Source organism: Canis lupus, chromosome 1 (genome assembly GCF_003254725.2).
Source record: "Canis lupus dingo isolate Sandy chromosome 1, ASM325472v2, whole genome shotgun sequence".
In the NCBI taxonomy this organism is placed as follows: domain Eukaryota; kingdom Metazoa; phylum Chordata; class Mammalia; order Carnivora; family Canidae; genus Canis; species Canis lupus.
In genome coordinates, this window is record NC_064243.1 from 88128580 (window position 1) to 88142205 (window position 13626).

Consider the following 13626-nt stretch of genomic DNA (forward strand, 5'->3'; position numbering starts at 1 on the left):
GGGGCCCATGATCTCTTGAAATTCAAATTAGATCTGTGACTCCTATTGAAAACTCTTCCGTGTTATCTCACTGTTAGCATAAAATCCCGCCTGAGGCTCTCCCCTCCACTCCCCTCAATCTGGCCCCACTGGCCTCTGGTGCTGAGGGCCCTTGCATTGGCTCTTCCATCCGCCTGGAACACCCTTCCCTGCCCCTCAAAGGCAAGCCCAGCTCAAACCTCATCTCCTCAAAGAAGCCTTCTCTATCCCCCAGTCTATAGTCCCCGGGAGAAGGCAGCCCCACATAGCTTCTCAGCTAAGACCTGGCTGAACAAAGAGAAGGTTGCATTGTTATGGGGGAGGCGGGAGGGTTGCTTTGCAGGTGAAACTGGCCTGGTGGCCTGCCTGGCACTGAGCAGCTGCCCACCACTGCCCCAAGTTCTCAACCCCTCCTAAGGAAAGGCCTGGCCACTTGCGAACACACAAATATGGTACAGCGAGCCCAGAGGTCCAAAGTACACATTTTTATTCTCGGTGGGGACTTAGCCATCTCTAGTTTTGCAAGCAGGAATAAATGGAATCCACAAGAACCTCTCTCTCAACATCTTTCATTACTATTTATCACTGACCGAGTTTCCCATTTTTCCTAAAGAGACTGTGACTTGGGGGTGCCCTAAAACGAAGCTTGACAAGTGCAGCACATGGGGGTTAGTCATCCTGCGTCTGTGCCCACTGCTCCCTGGCTGAGCCACCAAAGGCTGTGGAGGCTCTGAGTAGCGGCCCAGCAGCTCTGTCCTTCACTGAGGGAGGAACTCAGGTCAGCCCAACAGCCACGGGGAGGGAGGCAGGCAAAGAATCTTTAACCCAGTTTCTGTCCACGGGACCTGGGCACTTGGCCGAGGCTGGAAGGATGCTGCCTCCACCGCCTCCAGCGCATCTAATAGCCAGATGGGCCTGCAAGAACCCGCTTATCCACCCCTGTATGTCCTCAGTCAGCAGAACACGGGAACAAATGTCCTCTGGAGTGCCCCCCTTCTGAGAGGGCATGCGCACTCCCAGCCAGGGCGCTCCAAGGTCAGGAGCGATCATCCTGCTGCCATCAGGGTGCATCTTCCTTCCTGCTCCTCACTCAGGCCGACGGGGAAAGGGGTGCCTGGCCCCCCAGGTTCACAGGATGGTCTCCCGGATGACACCGATGAGGCTGTGGGGCCGCTCAGCCTCCACTGCTCGCCGGGGCCTCCTCTCGGCTCGGGGCCTCCCCGCAGGGACAAAGGTGCTGAGGTCTCCGCAGCTCCGCAGGTGCAAGAGGCCAGGTTGTCTCCGCGATGGTGGCACGTGGGCCCGGGAAGTGCTGGGCTGCAACGGGGCCATGATCTTGGGGAGAATAAGTGGGGGAGAGAGACGTCAGGCTCCACCAGATGCGGCCCTCCAACCTGCCTCCTTGATCAGCCATGCGCTGCTTATCTTAGTTGCTTTTGGAAAAGATCATAGGATATTTTCCCAAAGTGGAAGGCACTTGGAGTTCCAGAGATACTTTCAACAGACTCCCACTTGCCTCACGTCCCTACAAAATTCCCCAAATGTTCAGCTGCCGACCTGCCTCACTTCACATCCCTGATTCATCCACTGCAGGTTCTTGCTTTACATTTAACATTCTTCTCATCATTTTTATCTAATTTCCCTGGGGTCTGAGACAGTGGTTCTCACCAGGGTCACCCATTTCTGGAGAGGAGGGGAGTGGGTAGTGTGGATTCCCGACTCCCCCACAGCAACTGGGATGCAGCATCTCTAGTTCTAGTGAGAACCCAGGTGATATGGAAGTTCTTGAAAAGTTGATACCCACGGATCTGGCATTGTGACCTGCTAGTGAGTTTATAAAATGTCAACCCCAAAGCCAGTGATGCTTCTGATTGACCAGATAACCCTTCAATTAAATAATAATAATAATAATAATAATAATAATAATAATAATAATAAAAGCTAGGCCAATTTATTTGTACAAATGCTTAAGAATGGTTCCACTGCAAGATCTGTTTTACAACGTAGCACATACGTAACTTTAAATATGTATACAATATCACTTACTTTGGAAAATGGCAAACATAGGGAAACTCTTCATCCATCTGGGACTGAGCAGGGGAGATCTGTCCAGTATGTACAATTACCAGGAGTTGCCTAGTCATGACTATAGGACCTACGATACTGTTATCACCTTGAGAAAACCCAGGCACTTCATTTCCACCTAAAGTCACAGAGCAGTCCCTGGAATGCCTTCTGGTTTAGTTTGCACCATTCGGAGATTTTAAAGTCATTAGAAGTTTAATCCCTCCAAAAGATGGGACATTAGATTTTGCTATCACACTGTTATTATATTGGTCTTTAAAGCCCTGTCCTTTTTCTTCATTAAGAAAACTCCAACGTGCACAGATGTCAACTGTTGCTACACGTAAGTTAAGGCAAGTGGTTTTGAAACAAATAAACATTTCAACGAATTGAAAACCTATTCAAGTAATACTAGAAAAAATGAAAATGTGCAAAGCTGGGTAGAGTCAGAAATAAAAGCTCTCCTTCTACTTGTCCCCACCTCCTTGTGTCTGGAGGTGGGTTGGGGAAGTGGTACTAGGATGCCTCCCCACTGGGATCAGCTCCTGAGAGGCGCCAGCACATGGCCCGGAGTCCACTGCAATAGTCCCAACACATGAACTTTCATCCAGACTTGGCACAAAGACCCAGCAAACATCTGTAGTGAGAGCATCTGATGAGTTGTAAGTGCTTGTTCATTTTCCCCAAAGCTATTTTCCAGGGAAGACTGTGCAGAAGATCCAGACCAAAGGTTTGGCCAATACGGACTCTTACCTCACTAGAGGTTGGCAGCCTTCCAGGAGTGGCTCCAAGTACTTGCTCTGTGTATTGGGCTATTGGGGCTGGACAGAGGGAAGGAGGCTGGGAATGACTTCTGGCACAGACCAGGGTTATGAGGAGATAAATGTCTCCCCTGCACAGATACTGCCCGCAGCCTGACCCTAGACCACCAGCTGACCACTCTATTAGAAAGCAGACAACAAGAGGGTCCTCGGTTCATGTAGCTCCTCATGCCAGTAGTCACATCGCTCTTCTGCTTCCCTGAGGGGCTGGGAGAGAAACTGGCTTCTGGCTTCTGTAAGAAGAGGCCAGCAGTAGCAAGTGAGAAGGGGTTTATTCAATCTGTCTTAACTCACCTAGGACTCCACTGCCCAATGTGTGTTGGTCACTTACTGCACAAAGGCACAAGCAGCTAATGTCCATGAGCTGCTGTGCCCTGATGTCTACAGCAGCCACCCCACATTCAAGGGGCAACGAAGCAAATGCCTAAAAAGTAACAGCTTTTTTTTTTTTTTTTTTAAGATTTACTTATTTATAGAGAGCTCAAGGGAAGGGGCAGAGGGAGAGGGAATCTCAAGCAGACTCCCTGCTGAGTGTGGGAGTGCAGGACTTGATCCTAGGATTGTGAGACCATGACCTGAGCCGAAGTCAACAGTTGGATGCTTAACCCACTGCACCACCCTGGAGCTCCAGGTAACAGCTTTTAAAAGAAGTGGGTAATTAAAGCTGTGACCCACCCCTAGTTCTCATCAGAAAGAAATCCCATTCATTCAGAGGTATAGGTGTTTAGACCACCTAGTCCAACACTTCATTTTAAAAATGAGAAAACTGGGGCGCCTGGGTGGCTCAGTTGGTTGGGCATCTGCCTTCAGCTCAGGTCACAATCTCAGGGTCCTGGGATTGAGCTCCATGTCGGGCCCCCCACTGGGTGAAGTCTGCTTCTCCCTTTCCCTCTGATCCTACCCCTGGTTCTTGCTCTCTCTCTTAAATAAATAATAAAATCTTTAAAATATAAATAGATAAATAAATAAAAATAAAAATGAGAAAACTGGGGCACCTGGGTGGCAAACCAAAGCATCTGCCTTTGGTTTAGGTCATGATCTCAGGATCCTGGGATCAAGTCCTGCATGGGGTCCCTGCTCATCAGAGAGGCCGCTTCTCCTTCTCCCTCTACTCCTCCCCACTGCCTGTGCACATGTGTGCGTGCTCTGTCTCAAATGAATAAAATCTTTTAAAAATAAATAAATAAAAATGAGAAGACTGACACCCAAATGGATTATGCCCAATTTTATCTTTCCACTGGGTGGTCTCAGATTAGGGAATTGTGCTTTTTAAATCTATAATCTATAGAGAAAAGATATTTATTCCTTTAAGTCCTATCAGCTTAGGTATCCTGTCAACATCTTGTGGGAATATCGAAGAGTTCCCAGAATCCTGCCAATATTAAAATTCATGTTGGTCCATCACTGCCAAAGGGCTGGGACACCATGCCCTATCCAGGGAAACCCAACTCAGCAAGTCAAGCACTGAACATGCCCCGCACTGCCCGGACCCCATGCTTTCTTTTCCCAAGGATGCTTCCACATCCCGGGGAAATTAGTTTCTCTCCCTGGGCCAAGAAACTTATGGAAAACTCATCACGTCTGAAAAGAACATGCTCCAGCTTCCTCTTTCTCCCTCCCTAGACCTCCTCACCCCAATTTCCTTGACACCATGACCATGAACTTACTGTGACTTCTGACAGGAAATCAGAGAAGCCATTTCAGCTGCTATGGAAACAAGTGATCTGACTTGTGCCCAAGACTTGTGATAAAACTACCTGTTCTAGGGATCCCTGGGTGGCGCAGCAGTTTGGTGCCTGCCTTTGGCCCAGGGCGTGATCCTGGAGACCCGGGATCGAGTCCCACATCGGGCTCCCGGTGCATGGAGCCTGCTTCTCCCTCTGCCTGTGTCTCTGCCTCTCTCTCTTTCTCTCTCTGTGACTATCATAAATAAATAAAAATTAAAAAAAAAAAACCTACCTGTTCTAGGAAGCTGGCACTTGTGATGGCCTCCTCCATGTGCTCCTCGTCGGACTTCAGAACAGATTTAATGTTTTCCACGAGCTCATGGATGTCTGGGGTCATACTGCAGGAGGACTGCTCCAGGAACCTCGCCACCAGCAGTTTTGTGTCCATGTAGGACTTGTAATCGATCAGGGACCGTGGCCGGCATCGCGAAGCTCTGCACTTCAACCCCCTCCTCAGGGTCACCGTGGCCAGATCTGGTCTCCCCTCAGTCTGCGTTGCAGCTTCGCAGCTGAGCACGGGGACAGCTGTGGGTGGGGACAAACAACATGTGCCCGTTGGCCACGCCCCTGTAAGCCCAGCAAGGGGCCACTGAACTGGGCGTGGAAAGCATGTTGCAAATGCCAACAACCATGCACATCTTGCTTTTCATCTTGCAGAAGGAAAGGGGGAAAACAAAAACAAAAAACAACACTTCAGGGAAGCTTCTTCCCTGAAGTTCCAATAGAACGTGTCCCCAGAACATTTTATGGTGCCACATAAAACACAACCACCAAGGGAGAGACAGATGATAAGGAAAAGCATCCAGGGTGGAGCCTGAGACAGAGCAAGAGTTCCATGGGGTGATGGCTGATATGTGGGGATGGACGGGCAAGCAGAAAAAAAGATGGTTGACCCGATGAGAGAATGCTCCAAGGGGGAAGGATGAAGGAACCACTTAAAGAGAGAGATTGAGGAGAGACAAGACTGTGGGATGAGTGGAGTGCTCTGCTCCTTTTGACTGTACCTTTGTCCTACACATCCTCAGGGCCTGGTGCTGGCTTATCCACGCTCACACCATGGCTGTGAGGTAGCTCTAGGGCTACTACAGAAAGAAAAATTGAAGTGCGGAAGAATCATGTCATTCCAGAAGTCAACAGTGGCCTGGGAAATCCCCCGCAGGCTCTCATTTCCACAACTACCTACGTCGGAAGGGTTTAAGGACCAGCAGAACATTACTGCGCCATCAGGTGGGTGAAGGGGAATGCAGGCCTGGTCTCTGTGTTCATAAGCCAGCCAGCAGCCTTCAGTGTACACGAGTCTGGAGATTTCTGTGAAGGCCTGGCGATTGGGAATTTGGTATTCAAGGAAGCAGAGGGTGGGAGAACAAATGAAGTAAGGGGGGGGCACTCCTTTTCCTCAGGAGAAAGGCAGGCTCTATAAACTGAGGTTAGTGGCCATCCTCCAGGCTGCCATGTGCCTGTCAGAGAGAGCCAGAGTTTTCCAGGAAAGCTCCCTACAGACACTCACGTGTGAGGATAGTCAGGGACTACACTTAGTCACTGGAAGGCAATCTGGTCCGTTCTACAGTGGAGGACTCCAACAGGTAAACACATGTCTCCTCCCCCTTGCAGGACCACAAATTAGGAGGGGATTCTAGAAGGATCTCACTAAGCTGTGCAGACAGCCAAGTTCCTGTTGAAGCTGGCAGGTGGCCAGCGTGAGTCCTCAACTTGCCAGGCAGGTTAGAGACCTGCAGTGAATCAGGCCTAGGGAGCTGAGGGGCCAGGTTGCTGGCCTGTGGGTTTGCAGAGGCACGCGGTCGGTCCCAGGTGGTGGGACTCTTCCCTGCTCAGAAGACAGGAGGAGTTGTTCTCTCTGGCTCCTACTCGGTCAGTCCAGAGCTGTGGCAAACAACACAGGCTGTCAGAAGGACAGAGCCAAGACTGGGAGGGGGTGACACGGGGTCCCAGAGAGAGCTGGGTGAGAGCATTTACAAAGTGGTCATTTGCACAGAGCTTGAGGAAAGCATAGGCACTTGTTAGAATAGGTCACAGAAAGGAGCCTCTGCTGGTGGAATTACAGATTTTCATTTTCTTCCTTTATCTTTGTTTCCTTTACTTTTTTTTTTTACAATTTTCCAAATGAAGAGCTATTTGGAGATGTTCGAGTATTCATGTATTCAGAAAAAGGACTCGATGTTATTTTAAGTTCTTAAAAGTTTTTTAATTTAAAATTATTCAAATAACGTCTATAACAAACTCCACACAGAGAGGGAGAGAATTGGAGTGTGAGTTTCACTCTATCTAAAGTTCTTAAAACAAAAAAAAAAAAAAAAAAAAAAAAAAAACAAAAAAAAAAAAAAAAAAAATAAAGTTCTTAAAACAGGTCAGATTTAAATAACTCAACTACCCATACACAGTAAAAAATAAAATAAAAAGATAACTCAGATCATAAGGGGTAAAAAAAAATAAAAAATATACCCCTTTAACTTCTTCCTTGAGAAAGTTTATTTCTGTAAGACTGTGAGCACCCAGAAATCAGAATGATGTTTGCATTATTTTCGTGTACCTAAAACACTATCATGTGCAACCAAATGCTTTTGCTGACAATGACTTCAAAAGAAAAAACTCTACCAGCCTTAAAAATTGTGGCAGGTGAATATTCTTAATGTGCATGTAGAATATTTTATTTTCCCAAGACCTCTTAACCTCTTTCGAGACCTCTCAAACCGCGGGGCAGTGGGCAGCCAGAGCCACCCGCTTTCACCTGACACCTTTGGGCAAACACGCATGATGCTGTGCAAAGAACGTGGGAAGTGACATCACCTCTCTCCACGGAATGGTGCAGCACAGGGTCGCTCCTCGATCTTGTCCTCAGGAGTGGGAAGACTCTCCGACTTCGCATGGGATATAGCTGGTTTGCATCAGGAATTGAGATGGATGTGCTTTCTTCTCCAGGTGTGTTAGGAATGTCCTCACCTGTTTTTTTTTTTTTTTTAAAGAAAAGAAACATAAATTATTTCACCAGCTCCTGCCTTCAAAATGTTGGGTAGGAAACACCCGTGAGCCCAAACCTGCAGGGACAGGGGAATACAGTCAACCACATTTGCTCAGGCTGCTGGCCCCTTAAGTTTTTATTTCCCAGCACTATGGGAAACGCTGCCTCTCCAAACAACCCTTCTGAGCCTCAAGCAAGCAAACAAAAAATTTTAAATCCAAGAGCAAAATAAAGAAGCCTTGTCAAAATGTCAGGGTTTTTTTCTGCAAGTGCTTAGAATCTTCTCCAGGGAAGCATCCTAGTGCAGCACTGGAAAGCTCCTAGTCTGTTTTCCAGTTTCTGACAATGCAAGGTGACGTGGGTGGATGATAACAGGTCAGGTGACTTCCCTGAGGGCTGCAGACCCAATGCAGGCAGAGGAGGTGTCAAGACCCAGAGTGTGAGCCAGGCTGTGAAAGTCCTGACAGCCAAGGGAAAGAGCCAGTGGCCGCTGACTGGATGGGTAAAACATTCAAGAAATGGACAACTTCTGCTCAGGACAATCGAATCACATCATTGGTAAGACTGGATCTGGGAAACTTTCTTAAGAAATGGAAGAACCACAAACATACTTAGGGAAGAGAACACTGCTGCATTATTCTAAGATGTAAAGTGAACAGAACAGAAACTTGTTCCAAATGGTGCTGCTGAAAAATCACCAACATCAAAAATAGCTAGAGCGTTGATCCATTATTTATCACCACTGCCATTTTGTGCTGGTGGACAGTTTTCCAGGCCATTTAAAACCTCTCCAAAGACAGAATGCTGTAATAATGTTCCCTTAAGTGACAGGGATAACTGTAAACTGACTCTCATTTTTTGAAGCAGGACGGAAAACCAGCATTCACTACCCGTGAAGGCAGCATGGCCTGGACCCGAGGTTATCAATGACGGCACAATCTCACAGCAAATCACCTTACAATAAAAAAAACTCCTTTTCCCCTTTATTTTTTTTTAATTTTTATTTATTTATGATAGTCACACAGAGAGAGAGAGAGGCAGAGACATAGGCAGAGGGAGAAGCAGGCTCCACACACCAGGAGCCCGACGCAGGATTCGATCCCGGGTCTCCAGGATCGCGTCCTGGGCCAAAGGCAGGTGCTAAACCGCTGCACCACCCAGGGTTCCCTCCTTTTTCCCTTTAAAATAGCCCATCTTATTTTAACAGAAGAAAGAAGATCTTAGGTGAGAAAACACAGGAAGGCCAAATTAAACTCTGTAATCCATTTCCCAGGTCCCTGAGAAGAGTCTGGTTACTCAGCAAAGATTCTGAGGCTATCTTTATTTCTGCTCACGTTATTATCTCTAAATTGTCAATGGCTGACAGTATTTTTACACCTGGAGAGAAGAATGTAATCTGAACCACTGGCTCCAAGTTATCTGACCTCCAACAATATATCATATAAGTCATTATTTCATGATGTTTTCCTCAAGTGAATCCTGAGTTTGGGCAGCAATCATGTGTTTATTACCTTGCATCACTGGCACGCAGATCGGTTCCAAGGGGCTCATGGCACCTTCTGATCCTTCTGGCATATGGAGTGAAGATCCCTACATCACAGGAGAAAAGAGGGTTATTTTTTGATCTTCAACTCATCCCCGACCTGGACTCCACTCAACGTAAAAGCATGCTCAGGACCCAGACTCCCACTGCTCTCTGTAGGCCGTGCTGCTTTTTCTAACAGCAGTCAGTAAGCCAAAGAAGAACTACGGCCCGTACCTGTTCCTGGTCTGTCTGGCTCACCACAGCTTCGTAAGGAGGCGGGGGGTCCAGGGGACAGAACACTTCCACACCTTTGATTCGTGCTCCATAGATGTGTGGGAGTGGAATGACATCACTGCCGAGCATCCTAGAAAAGCATCTTGGCATGAGGAAGCACATCCTACAGACTGTGGGTCTGATGGTTCTTGCTTCCTTGTGATGGCCTCTGCCTCCGCAAGGTTACCCACTGACAGTGGGGGAGACCCTTCACCCCTCCTGACAGTCTCCTGACCCAGGAGCAGAGGAATAATCCAAGCAGATGGATTATTAATAATCAAAGCCTTCAGTTTCTTAGGAAAGCGAGAATGTATAAAGTGCAATGCCATCATTTCTTTTGAATCCACTCTTCTAGTGCACCTGGGTGGCTCAGTGGTTGAGTGTCTGCCTTTGGCTCAGGTTGTGATCCCAGGGTCGTGGAATCGAGTCCCACATCGGACTCCCTGCATGGAGCCTGCCTCTCCCTCTGCCTGTGTCTCTGCCTCTGTTTCTGTGTGTCTCTCATGAATAAATAAATAAAATCTTTAAAAAAAAAAATACAGGGAAGACCAGGAAACCTGTACTCAGGCCGTGGAATATCAGAGAATGAAAATAAGAGATACGAGCAAAAGTTTAATGTCTGTTCTTGAAATATGAAAAAGGGCATAAGCTGAAGGAGCCAGGTGAAGGATTCTGGGCCAGCCGCATGCAAGGGCTGCTTTTTTCAGAAAGGCGCTCTGTGGATTCACAGTGGTTTCATTTTATTCCTCTGCCCTTTTACAAAAATGCAACCGGCAGAGGAAACAAAGTTGAAAACGATGCGATGTTCTTTTTTTCCTAAAAGTAAAACCAGTGAGCACTAGGGACTCCTTCTGTCCTCTCCAAAGGGCTAGTCTTCAATCCCGAATTAGCATAACCCCCTGAGCCATCTCTCCAGCACTCCCAAATCCCTTTGCTTTCCCCTTCAGCCAACTCCCCGTGTTCCTCCACTGCTGTGTTCTCCCCAGGGAAGTGAATACCCTCAGCTTTGCTAGTTCATTTGTTAGCTCTGGTGGTCTTTGATATTCCCCCCCTCAATGGCCACCTGTATGTTCACAGAGAAGAGAGGCTTGCTTGGGGCCAGGAGGTCAGAGGAACCACCGTCCACTTTAGATCTTAAACGACCATGGAATCCCTTTAAGAAGGAACACTGTAGGGGAGAGGAGGGCACATTTTCTCTAAAAGGACCACAAATGAATGGCTTCCTATGGTGGTCACTATAATGACCAAGAAAGCCTCCGTGTTACAGAAGATGCTTCTAGAAAAGAAAAGGAAAGTACCCTCCCTATTAGGCAGTTCTTATTTCACATCTTTTGGGTACACAGGGATCTGTGGGGAGCAGGGAACAGGTGTGCTATGTCCTGGCAGGTTTTTTCCTGATCCTTTACGGCCCCTCAACCCTAGCTAGGGGGCAGAATCACCTGGGGAAGTCTGCAAACTATGGGAGACCCTGGCCTTACCTCTAGAAATTCTGCTCCCCGCAGATAAAAAGAGATTTTTCTCTCTTAAAAAATCAGCTAAGCGGCCATGGGACACCACAGGTGAATGAGGAAGGAAGCTGGGCCTCAGAAATAGTAGGAGCCCTCCCACCCAGAATCATCCCAGAAGAGACTCAGAGCCTGGGCTCTTTCAAGTTCACACCAAACTCTCCAGGAAACCATCAGCAGTTCATGCTCATGAGTACTGAGGATGGACAGGAAACCCAAACAAGTACACACAAAATGTGTTCTGCTGAAGCTGACCACTCAGCTTTGAGAACTCACATGAGGTGGATACAGCAACTAAAACAAACAAAGAGTGGTCTTCCCTTGTGTCCTGGGAAGGTGTTGGGGTTACCGGGCTCTGGGGGCACAGGGTACAGAGTCACCCACCCACATAGCTTGGCTTCACTTGAGTTTGGGTTTTGAACTTTGTTAGGAAAAGGAATGAGATTGTTATGTCCATCACCAAGAAATAAATGCCCAGGTTCAGTTTTCCATAATCTTCCGTTTTCTGTAACACGTTATGTCCCCATGGTACAACCAGGTCCACAGACACAGAATAGGCCAGAGGCTCCAACCAATTTCTGAGGATGGGGGTTGAGGGGAAGGCTCCCCTGGGGTCATGGAGGAGGAGTGTACAGTCCTGGCTGTCCCCACAAATCAAGTCACGAGGCAGAAACCCATCTTTGGACAGAAACCTTCACTGCAATCAGGTTTCTGTTTATGACAGTAATTTGAGAAGTCCTTTCTCAAGGAGGTACCAATGCACGAAGCAGCTGTATTTATAGAAGTTAAATAAATAAACCTCTCTGAGAGGTCATAGTACCTTGCAGGAAGTGGGGAGCTCCCATAGTGGGAAAACTCTTCACATAACCAGTCATGGAAATATTAAAGAAAGCATTCCTTATGATTCTTGCCTGCCTGCTTACAAGAAAGAATCACCAATCAGGGTCAAAGAGCTAGTGTTGGGATCCCTGGGTGGCGCAGCGGTTTGGCGCCTGCCTTTGGCCCGGGGCGCGATCCTGGGGACCCGGGATCGAGTCCCGCGTCGGGCTCCCTGCGTGGGGCCTGCTTCTCCCTCTGCCTGTGTCTCTGCCTCTCTGTCTCTCTCTCTGTGTGACTATCATGAATAAATAAATAAAATCTAAAAAAAAAAAAAAAAAAACAAAGAGCTAGTGTCTATATCCACAAAGAGCTAGTGGATACGTAAGAACCTAGCAAAGTCGGTCAAATGTAAAAATACCTTTGATACAATATGTATCTAAAGGTAAATAAATGTACCATTTTAACAGAGAAAGTGGCCAGCCATCTGATACTGGGAGAATTTCAGAAAATGAGGCTATTTGCCCACTGGAGATAAGATCTAGGCCTCCAGGTATATACTTTACACCTAGCAGTGTCTTCTTTCTCACAAGGATGTATTACTTTAACATCCTCCCCCATGTTCCTTCTGGAAAGTTCTGAATGGTAAAGCCCTTGGTGAGAAAGAAGCTTGTCTGCCTTTGGCGAGGGGCAGTCTCAGGACTCAGAGGGACGAATCCAGGGATGCACCCACAGGCCAAAGAGTGGAAATACCCACACTGATCAGCATTACTGTGGAGAAGCCGAGAAGAGAAAGGGAAGAGAGAGGGGAAGGCGGGGGCAGGGCGGCCTGCAGGACACACTGCCCAACAGCACGACTCCTACACACCCATGAGTCACTTACCCTTTCTGCCACTGCAGGAAATTAAATCTGTCTGTTGCCTCCTCTTAGGTCAACCAAGGGCTCACCTACAATCTCAGAGAGCCAATTAATTCTTCTCGAAGAGGACATTTCTCTTCCCAGCTATGAAATAACCGGCTTTTTTTTTTTTTTTTTCTGCCTTCCTATGTGTCCCTCTGCACACAGCCTGAGACCAGGCTAAGGTATGAGCAGGTGCGTCTTTGGTGCACCAAGAATATGTCTCTCTGGCTCCTGTTAATTCTTGGCTTATTTTCTAATAGACAAGGAAAGTCATCCTAGTCCCCGAAGCTTGGAAATTCCAGGACACTGCCCCCTGAACAATAGGGAGGCTGAATTGTGTCCAACCGACCCCCCAACCCTCTCCCCCCACCCCCCACTCCCCTACCTCCACATCCCCATCGCCACCCCCACCCAGCAGCCAGCGCCTCCAGCTCTTTGGCCATCTCTAGGTCCCCCTGGGTGAGGTGGAGAGAGCGTGGAGGTGGGGTGTAGCTATGACTCTGAGCCACAAGTCAGGAAGATAACCCATGGAAAAGAACGCTAACAGGGTCTGGGTGGTAGCTCCCACTGGTGACCTGTTTCAAGGTCACACGGGGCCACCCTGAGCATTGGCAAGTGGATTCCCAAAAATCCCAAGCCTGGCACCACATGTGTTTGACAACTCTCCATGTATACCCTGGGGATTAAAAGTAGAAATTCTTGGCTCTCTGAATATCAAGCTAAAGACACTAGCCTTTCTTACAGAACCCAGAGATTTTCTTTTGGAAAGTGAAATATAATTTGCTTCTCCTTAACATTCAGCTTAAGATCACTTCCCCCACGAAGCCAACCCTGACTGGCTGACTCTTCCTTCAAGCTCTCCGCAGCCCATTCACCATCATGGGTTAGGTGGTCCTCCTCTGTGCACTCAAGATCTCTCTTCTGAGAACTATTTTGATCCTTGCAACACTCATTTGTAATAATCTAGACTGTGAGCATCCTGAGAGGGGAAGGAGGACA

The 13626-nt window shown here is 47.8% G+C and overlaps 1 protein-coding gene across 1 annotated transcript in view; it reads right to left on the bottom strand.

Annotated features, from left to right (window-relative positions):
• Positions 1-488: 488 nt before the first annotated feature.
• ENTREP1 (endosomal transmembrane epsin interactor 1) overlaps positions 489-13626 on the bottom strand; it is a 63818-nt gene continuing 50680 nt past the window's right edge. Inside the window, exons 7-11 of the mRNA XM_025423360.3 lie at positions 9367-9496; positions 9119-9197; positions 7436-7588; positions 4863-5155; positions 489-1353 (exon numbers count right to left, since the gene is read on the bottom strand). Coding sequence (XP_025279145.2) covers positions 1147-1353; positions 4863-5155; positions 7436-7588; positions 9119-9197; positions 9367-9496 — 862 coding nt within the window. The 3' untranslated portion in view covers positions 489-1146. The remainder of the gene's footprint in view (positions 1354-4862; positions 5156-7435; positions 7589-9118; positions 9198-9366; positions 9497-13626) is intronic.